The sequence below is a fragment of the Salvelinus alpinus genome, chromosome 24 (genome assembly GCF_045679555.1).
Source record: "Salvelinus alpinus chromosome 24, SLU_Salpinus.1, whole genome shotgun sequence".
Classification (NCBI taxonomy): Eukaryota; Metazoa; Chordata; class Actinopteri; order Salmoniformes; family Salmonidae; genus Salvelinus; species Salvelinus alpinus.
The window spans coordinates 12869581-12879781 of NC_092109.1; the positions used below are offsets into that span (position 1 = coordinate 12869581).

Consider the following 10201-nt stretch of genomic DNA (forward strand, 5'->3'; position numbering starts at 1 on the left):
ACATCTTAATGCTACAGCATACAATTACATTCTAGACGATGCTATGCTTCCAACTTTGTGGCAACCGTTTGGGGAAGGCCCTTTCCTCTTTCAGCATGACAATGCCCCCGTACACAAAGTGAGGTCAATACAGAAATGGTTTATCGAGATTGGTGTGCAAGAACTTGACTGACATGAACAGAGCCCTGACCTCAACCCGATCGAACAACTTTGGGATGAATTGGAACGCCGACTGCGAGCCAGGCCTGATCACCCAACATCAGTGCCCGACCTAATGCTTGTGGCTGAATGGAAGCAAGTCCCCAAAGCAATGTTCCAACATCTAGTGGAAATCCTTCCCAGAAGAGCGGAGGCTGTTATAGCAGGAAAGGGGGAACCAACTCCATATTAATACCAATGATTTTGGAATCAGCAGGTGTCCACATACTTCTGGTCATGTAGTGTATACAGTGCTGTGAAAAAGTATTTGCCCCCATTCTGATTCTCTATTTTTGCATATTTTTGATACTGAATGTTATCTGATCTTCAACCAAAACCTAATATTAGATAAAGGGAACCTGAGTTTCCAAAAAAGTGCTAAATGTTTTATTTCTTTCTTTAACAATGTTATGCAACACCCAATTTCCCAGTGTGAAATTTCCCCCTTACACTCAATAACCGGTTGTACAACCTTTAGCTGCAATGACTGCAAACAAATGCTTCTTGTAGTTGTTAATCAGTCTCTCACATCACTGTGGAGGAATTTTGGTCCACTCTTGCATGTATAACTGCTTTAACTCAGCAACATTTGTGGATTTTCAAGCACGAACTGCTTGTTTCAAGTCCTGCCACAAATTCTCATTTGGGATTAGGTCTGGACTTTGACTAGGCCATTCCAAAACTTCACTTGCTTTTAACTATTTCATGTAAACTTGTGTGTTTTGGATCATTGTCTTGCTGCATGACCGAGCTGCGCTTCAGCTTCAGCTCACAGACGGATGGCCTGATATTCTCCTGCAGAATTATATGATACAGAGCAGAATTCTTGGTTCCTTCTATTAAGGCAAGTTGCTCATTTTCTGAGGCAGCAAAGCATCCCCGAACCATCACACTACCAGCACACTTTACCGTTGGAATGAGGTTCTTACTGTGGAAAGTTATATCTGTTCATAGAACTTTCTTCCAAGAGTCTTGATGATCATCCAGGTTCTTCCAGGTGCTTTTTGGCAAACTTGAGTCAATTTTGGACGACGTGGGTCCCATTACGCCTGGCAAAAACCAAACACTGCATTCCACAGTAAGAACCTCATACTGATGGTCAAGCATGGTGGTGCTAGTGTGATGATTTGGGGATGCTTTGCTGCCTCACGACCTGGACCACTTCCTTGAGTTTTTTAATATATACAGTTGAAGTCGGAAGTTTACATACACTTAGGTTGGAGTCATTAAAACTCATTTTTCAACCACTCCACAAATGTCTTGTTAACAAACTATAGTTTTGGCAAGTCGGTTAGGACATCTACTTTGTGCATGACACAAGTAATTTTTCCGACAATTGTTTACAGACAGATTATTTCACTTCTAATTCACTGTATCACAATTCCAGTGGGTCAGAAGTTTACATACACTAAGTCGACTGTGCCTTTAAACAGCTTAGAAAATTCCAGAAAATGATGTCATGACTTTAGAAGCTTCTGATAGGCTAATTGACATAATTTGTGTCAATTGGAGGTGTACCTGCAGATGTATTTCAAGGCCTGCTTTCGAACTCAGTGCCTCTTTGCTTGACATCATGGGAAAATCAAAAGAAATCAGCCAACACCTCAGAAAAAAAATTGGAGACCTCCACAAGTCTGGTTCATCCTTGGGAGCAATTTCCAAACACCTGAAGGTATCACGTTAATCTGTACAAACAATGGTACGCAACAATAAACACCATGGGATCACGCAGCCGTCATACCGCCAGGAAGGAGACGCGTTCTGTCTCCTAGAGATGAACGTACTTTTGTGTGAAAAGTGCAAATCAGTCCCAGAACAACAGCAAAGGACCCTGTGAAGATGCTGGAGGAAACCGGTACAAAAGTATCTACATCGACAGTAAAACGAGTCTTATATCGACACAACCTGAAAGGCCACTCAGCAAGGAAGAAGCCACTGCTACAAAACCGCCATCAAAAAGCCAGACTACGGTTTGCAACCTCACATGGGGACAAAGATCATACTTTTTAGAGAAATGTCCTCTGGTCTGATGAAACAAAAATAGAACAGTTTGGCCATAATGACCATCGTTATGTTTGGAGGAAAAAGGGGGAGGCTTGCAAGCCAAAGAACACCATCCCAAACTTGAAGCACGGGGGTGGCAGCATCAGGTTGTGGGGGTGCTTTGCTGCAGGAGGGGCTGGTGCAATTCACAAATTAGATGGCATCATGAGGGAGGAAAATTATGTGGATATATTCAAGCAACATCTCAAGACATCAGTCCAGAAGTTAAAGCTTGGTCGCAAATGGGTCTTCCAAATGGACAATGACCCCAAGCATACTTCCAAAGTTGTGGCAAAATGTCTTAAGGACAACAAAGTCAAAGTATTGGAGTGGCCATCACAAAGTCCTGACCTCAATTCTATAGAAAATGTGTTGGCAGAACTGAAAAAGCGTGTGCGAGCAAGGAGGCCTACAAACCTGACTCAGTTACACCAGCTCTGTCAGGAGGAATGGGACAAAATTCACCCAACTTATTGTGGGAAGCTTTTGACTCAAGTTAAACAATTTCAAGGCAATGCTACCAAACACTAATTGAGTGCATGTAAACTTCTGACCCACTGGGAATGTGATGAAAGAAATAAAAGCTGAAATAAATCATTCTCTCTACCATTATTCTGACATTTCACATTCTTAAAATAAAGTGGTGATCCTAACTGACCTAAGACAGGGAATTTTTACGAGGATTAAATGTCAGGGATTGTGAAAAACTGAGTTTAAATGTATTTGGCTAAGGTGTATGTAAACTTCCAACTTCAACTGTATTTAAAACCTTATATTTGCAAAATACAGTAGTTATTTCCTAAATTGGCAATGTTTGTTGGCAAGAAATAAAGATTTGTTTATGAACAAAGAACTAAATCAGTCTCGGATCAGGGTGAGACAATTGGCAGGATTGGGTTCTACTTCCTTTACGAACAACTCAGCCATAAGCTTGAGCACTCTCCTCCTCCTATTTGTGCGTCGATGAGAAATTGCATTATGGGTTAGCAAAATGTTAATATATACAGTGCATTCAGAAAGTAATCAGACCCCTTGACTTGTTACGTTACATCCTTATTCTTAAATGGATTAAATACGATATTTTCCTCGTCAATCTACACACAATACCCCATAATGACATAGCAAAAACAGGTTATAATTTTTTTTTAAATGTATGAAAAATAAAAAACCTATTTACATAAGTATTCAGACCCTTTGATATGAGAGTCTAAATCTCAGGTGCATCCTGTTTCCATTGATCATCCTTGAGATGTTTCTACAACTTGATTGGAGTCCACCTGTGGTAAATTCAATTGATTGGAAAGGCACACACCTGTCTATATAAGGTCCCACAGTTGACAGTGCATGTCAGAGCAAAAACCATGCCATGAGGTTGAAGGAATTGTCCATAGAGCTCCAAGACAGAATTGTGTCGAGGCACAGATCTGGGGAAAGGTATCAAAACATTTCTGCATCATTGAAGGTCCCCAAGAACACATTGGCCTCCATCATTTTATTTATTTTTACTTACTCTTTACCCCTTTTTGTGATGTCTAATTGGTAGTTACAGTTTTGTCCCATCGTTTAAATTCCCGTAAGGACTCGGGAGAGGCGAAGGTCGAGAGCCATGCGTCCTCTGAAACACGACCCCTCCATACCGCACTGCTTCTTGACACACTGCTCGCTTAACCCGGGAAGACAGCCGGACCAATGTGTCGGAGGAAACACAAAACAGCTGGCGACTGTAGTCAGCGTGCATGCGCCCGGCCTGCCACAAGTAGTCGCTAGAGCGCGATGGGACAAGGACATCACGGCTGGCCAAACCCTCCCGTAACCCGGACGATGCTGGGCCAATTGTGCGCCGCCTCATGGGTCTCCCGGTCGTGGCCGGCTGCGACACAGCCTGGCATCAAACCAGGGTCTGTAGTGACGCCTCTAGCACTGTGATGCAGTGCCTTAGATCGCCGTGACACTTGGGAGGCACCTCCATCCTTCTTAAATGGAAGACGTTTGGATCCAAGACTCTTCCTAGAGCTGGCTGCCAGGCCAAAGTGAGCATTGGAGAGACCTGAAAATAGCTGTGCAGAGACGCTCCCGATCCAACCTGATAGAGCTTGAGCGAATCCGCAGAGAAGAATGGGAGAAAATCCCCAAATACAGGTGTGCCAAGCTTGTAGTGATTACTTGTAGCCTCGAGGACTCGAGGCTGTAATCGCTGCCAAGGTGCTTCAACAAAGTACTGAGTAAAGGGTCTGAATACTTATATAAATTTGATGTTTCACTTTATTTTAGCAAAAATTTTAAAATATCAGTTTTTGCTTTGTCCTTATGGGGTATTGTGTGTAGATTGACGAGGAGAAGAAACGATTTAATCAATTTTAGAATAAGGCTGTAACGTAACAATGTGGAAAGTCAAGGGGTCTGAATACTTTCCTAATGCACTGTATGTACAGTAGTTATAGGCCTATTTGTTTGCCTATATAAATGTACTGTAGGCTATTATTTTCCTAATTATTAAACTAAAACTGTAGAATAGGTATTAACCCTGTCGCATGCTTCCCAGTCGAACAGTAAGAGCAAATATGACAATTGTGTTACGTTTTTATTCGTTTTGGTTGGGCTGTTCGCGCACCCATGTTGGGCACATTTCTTACGTATCAGGTAACCACATCATAAGTTAAAGGTTGCGTACCCCTGCTCAGACGTGCGATTACACTAGGAAGCGACATCGCATGGTGAAACATCGGAAGCCATTCACTTTCAATGGAAGGAAAGAGAGAAGTGAAGTGGGCAAGGGGACGGTTGAACAATGTCAGCATGGGCGAGGGAGCGGAACAGTTGGGGAAAGCAGGACTTTATTCAAATCCGTGATGTGACGTGACCAATTGAAGCTCACCATAGCTTCAAACCCCAACTGGATTGTCTGACAATGACTGTTGATACGTAGCAGTACCTAGCTTGCTTGGTAGCTTGTTTTAGCACCCACATGATGGCGAGGCTAGTGTGGCTAGGCAAGTGCCGCTTGTAGTGTAAACACTCTGTGAATCCCCTTTCTGTGTGATGTATACAAGCGTCTTATTTGTTGGCATAATTCTCATTGAATTATAAAAGTATTTTTAGGCTACCTTATTGAGATCCTTCCATTTCATAATTGGCCCCTGGGTCTTTGATTACTGCAATAGTAAATCAAATAAAGTGTATTTGTCATGTACACAGTTTAGCAGATGTTATAGTGGATGGAGCGAAATGCTTATGTTACTAGCTCCTGAAAATGCAGTAAAATGTCAAACAAGTACACAAGTAATACAATTCATTTTTTTTTTCAACAAGTAGAAGAAAAAAAACATCAATAAACCTTGCCATTCAGACTATAAAGTGTAGGCTATATGCGATAGCATTTGACAGTAATATAATTGAATAACTTCATAAAAGATTAGAATAGAATAACGGTATAATAGAATGGATAAACTTCATTTTCCCCAGAGATTCTTTCAAGCTGCAATAGAACACTACCTATGAAAGGTCAACCAGAGAGGAGTGTTTCCCTCCTCTTCCTTTGGTGACAAGGCAGGCCACATATAAAAGATGTTGTCAAAATAATGTGCAGAACATTTCACTATCACGAACGAGGCTGGGTGAGTAAGTCGCGAAGGCCTGCATGATCCCTCCTGACTAGAATGCAATTTCTACTGGACTTTGCACTGACTTAAAGAGAGGTTTTTCATTCTCGGGATAACAATAAAATCGTGCAGAAACATGGTAAGCTATTAACATTACAACATTAATGAAAAAGGAAAAGTGACAATGTTTTATGTGGCCTTCCAACTTATTGTAATTTTGAGTTTAACTTCAGATGCGTGGGCTACTTACACGTTCTCTTTGCCTTTGTTGACAGAATAATGTTCTGTGAAATTACGTTTGAGATCAAAGAGGATGCATAGAGCCTAGTTTATATTTTGTGATAATATAGAACATTTAGATAACACCATTTACAATTGATAAAATGCGTGTTTTAGGCTAAATGCTACTTTGAGCATTCATCTGGGGGTGCATCTCAATAGTCTGAAGTGGGTTCCTCTCCTCACCCGTCCCTTCGCCTGTAGCCTAGTGAGTTCAAAGAACTCATTGGACAGGTAACATGAAATTCCACATGATATCTTTGGCTTTATCCTACATTTTAGTTTTCAGACATTATGCAGATGATGGAGAGGAGACGGACAGAGGAAGCCACTTTAGCTTATTAACACCCCAGCATATATCCTAGGCTACCTGGAAGTCGTTGATGACACATTACCACACCACAAATGTAATCATAAGATTTACTTACTGTTAATTAAACACAGACAACATATTGACGATAATATTAATTTGAGTTCAGAACCAACACAGTTCAATCAAATGTAGAATTGATTTTACAAATACATAGATACAATATATTTGAAAGGGGGTAATTTGTATCCTAATATTTAGTTAAATAAAAACATAAATAAATACCACCCCACGCTTTATTTTGCTGTAGTAAAATACATTTATAAAAATGATAGCTGAAGGGCCTCCTGAGTGGCTCAGCGGTCTAAGGCACTGCGTCACAGGTCTTGAGGTGTAACTACAGACCCAGGTTCATTCCCAGGCTGTGTCACAACCTGCCGTGACCATGAGTTTCAACTGTGCACGTCCCAATTGATCCCGCATGACTCAACCTTCGCCTCTCAGGGGGGGCTTTACTTGGCTCATCATGCTCTAGTGACTCTTTGTGGCGGGCCGGGCCAGGCCCCTGCAGGCAGTCGTCAGTCGTCAGTTGAATGGTGTTTCATCTGACACATTGGTGCGGCTGGCTTCCGGGTGAAGCTGGTGGGTGTTAAGGAGCGTTATTTGGCAGGTCATGTTTCAGAGGACGCATGACTCGACCTTCGCCTCTCTGAGCCTATTAGGGAGTTTCATCGGGGGGAAAAAAGGTTAAACAAATAAAATTGTTTTTAAAAAATGATGAAAGCTCACTTTCACAGTCACAGTAACACTGTTCTTTATTATTATTATCTATCCTGATGCCTAGTCACTTTACCCTGCCTCACTCTGCCTTACTCTACCTCAAATACACATTGATCTGGTACTGGTATATAGCTTCATTCTTGTGTTACTGTTTTTGTTATAATTGTTTTAACTGCATTGTTGGAAAGGGCTCGCTAAACAAGCATTTCACGGTAAAGTCTACACCCAATGTATTCGGCGCATGTGATAAATAAAAATGTGATTTGCTTGGTTTACAGTTCTTCCTTTTTTTAGAGTGCAAAATTCCAACCTTGACCACTGTAATCTTTTTGGTCAGAAACAAAAAAGTAGGGTGAATTTGCCCTTATAGATGCTGATCTGGGGTCAGTTTCTTGCATTTCACTCACTAATGGTAAAGGTTAGGATCGAGGGAGTGGAAGCTGATCCTAGATCTGTACCTCGGAGAAATTTCACCCTGGTGCGAAACTCACATTCTATCACTTCTTCTGGCTGTCAAAGAGGTTCTCTTAAATCACAAGGCACATTTAAACTATTAGCTATTCTATTCCAAGTGGTTACAGGTTTAGTGAGATGTTCAACATTTCTGAGGATGATATCAATGTCTTGATTCAATTATGAGATTGTCCTGAAAAAAGGGAGACAGTTACAAGCAGGAGGCATCATTATGTTTACAATAAACATGTTGTTGTGGTGCGGTAAATGCACTATCCAGTTCATATGACTTTTCAACACAAAATACACAGGATTGTTATGATGTTAAAAACATCGCAAGCGCTTGTGTCATACAGTTCTGTTAAATCGCAATGTTTTCAATATATATATATATATATATCATAACAATCCTGCGTATTTTGTGTTGAAAACTCATATGAACTGGGTTGAAAATGGATACCACATATTGCACCACGAAACAGTTTTAAAAAATAAAGTTTGATTTATTTCATGCTCCATCTCTCTCAGCCTGAGAATAACAACCAGCAGCGCCAGGTTCAGGAGGAGGCAGAGGAGGTGAAGGTCATCATGATGGACAACATGGAGAAGACTGAGGAACGCAAGGAGAAAGTGCAGGACCTTGACGAAAGGGCTGGGGAACTGAAGGTGAGACTGGGATTGCAAATTTGTTTTAGACATACGCTTCCAATTCAGATAAATGTTTTAGAGTGAATGTTTTCACACAAAAGCTGTTCAGACCTCACTCTGGCCTGCCTGCCACTAACCTGAGGTCAATGTACATTACATTGTACATTACATTATATTACATACATTACATTCTACATTACATTACATACATTACATTCTACATTACATTACATACATTGCATTATATTACATACATTACATTGTCATAACAGTGTATTTTGACTTTGGTACTTGATTGGTTGGTTTTGTTTGTTTGTTTGTTTGTTAAGAGCAAGTCCTTCCACAAGACCGCAATGAAGGTGCAGAAGCAGATGAAATGTGACAACGTCAAGGCCTCCTGGAAGCTCATTGCTGTTGTTGGAGTCATGGCCGCGATTATCCTTATAGTTGCCATCATTATGTGGGTCAACAAAAAATCGAGCCTTGAAATCGCACATGAAAGAGTCATTACCCCAATGGACGAAAATGGCATTACACCAACAACCATTGGGCCTGGGATATAGGCTAAACCAGGACCAATATGGCTGAAGAGAAAACAAATAGTGGACACTAATCGAAAGATACTACTATCGGTCAAAAGTCCCCCCCCCCCAAGAAAATTCTGGAGTTGATGCTTTACTTGTCCTCATACACCTATAGGATACTCCTACTTATGCATCAGGGAAGTGATCATGTGTTAGGTGCAAAACTCAAATAATCCCATTATTCAGAATATTTTTGGGATTAACAATTACCTGTAAACTATCTGATAATATTGAAATCAGAAATGGTAAGACAGGGGTGATGAGATGGATTGGATCTATTTCCTTTCAACATAATTTATTATGTATTACTGGACTTCTTGGGATACATTCTATTTAATTTAATTTTTTCTTTATTTAACAAGGCAAGTCAGTTAAAAACAAATTATTATTTTCAATGACAGCCTAGGAACAGTGGGTTAACTGCCTTGTTCAGGGGCAGAACCTTGTCAGCTCAGGGATTTGATCTCGCAGCCTTTTGGTTACTAGTCCAACTCTCTAACCACTAGGCTACCTGCCACCTCACAATTAAGGTTAACCTGAATAACCTCACATATTCAATTGTACAATTCATTTACCAAACAGTTATGTCCAGACATAAATGTGTTTTAAGATATTGGCTATTATTTTTACTGGAGGTACACACCTACCATTTTCTCTCGGTCATTCTTGAAGATTCCTTATAGGCTAGTTGATAGATGTCGCATGTTGACAAAACAAATAAGAATTGCCATATTTTAACATGCAACACAATTCTCTTAAAGAGAGACTAAAGTCCTCATATAATGCTTTTTTTTTTTACATTTGATTTATAGTCACATTAAATAATAGACAACAGCAATAATCATTTTTTTGCTGTAAGCTAACGAGTTGTCACCCTTTTATGTCACTTTTAAACAGTCAAAAGGAACTCCCCAATAGACAGCTGTCTTGTTCTTTGAACATATTAATGGAGTATAATAAAACACTTATTGATTTCATCTTGCATTTTAATCAAGTAAATTAAAGTTGATCAAAAATGTACATGAACCCTGATTGCTCAAGATTTCAGTGGAAATATGTTATTTTGACATTTTTACAAATTAATTAAAGATGAAAAGCTGAAATGTCTTGAGTCAATAAGTATTCAACATCTTTATTATGTGTATTTATTATAGATTCCTGTTAGTTGCTGCCAAGGCAACAGCTACTCTTCCTGTGGTCCGGCAAAATGAAGGCAGTTATACAATTTTATAAACATTACAATACATTCATTACAGAATTCACAACACATTAAGTGTGTGCCTTCAGGCCCATACTCCACCAACACA

At 40.1% G+C, this 10201-nt stretch overlaps 1 protein-coding gene across 3 annotated transcripts; it reads left to right on the forward strand.

Annotated features, from left to right (window-relative positions):
• Positions 1 to 5819: 5819 nt before the first annotated feature.
• LOC139552189 (vesicle-associated membrane protein 5-like) lies at positions 5820 to 9997 on the forward strand. Of its 3 annotated transcripts, none has more exons than XM_071363652.1 (3): positions 5820 to 5979; positions 8209 to 8328; positions 8640 to 9997. In XM_071363652.1, the coding sequence occupies exons 1-3, from the start codon at positions 5977 to 5979 to the stop codon at positions 8871 to 8873; spliced, it is 357 nt and encodes a 118-aa protein (XP_071219753.1). In that variant the 5' UTR covers positions 5820 to 5976; the 3' UTR covers positions 8874 to 9997. The 3 variants fall into 3 exon arrangements, with proteins under 3 accessions (XP_071219753.1, XP_071219754.1, XP_071219752.1); XM_071363653.1 differs by having other exon boundaries at positions 8212 to 8328; XM_071363651.1 differs by having other exon boundaries at positions 5822 to 5979; positions 8191 to 8328.
• The last annotated feature ends 204 nt before the right edge of the window (positions 9998 to 10201 follow it).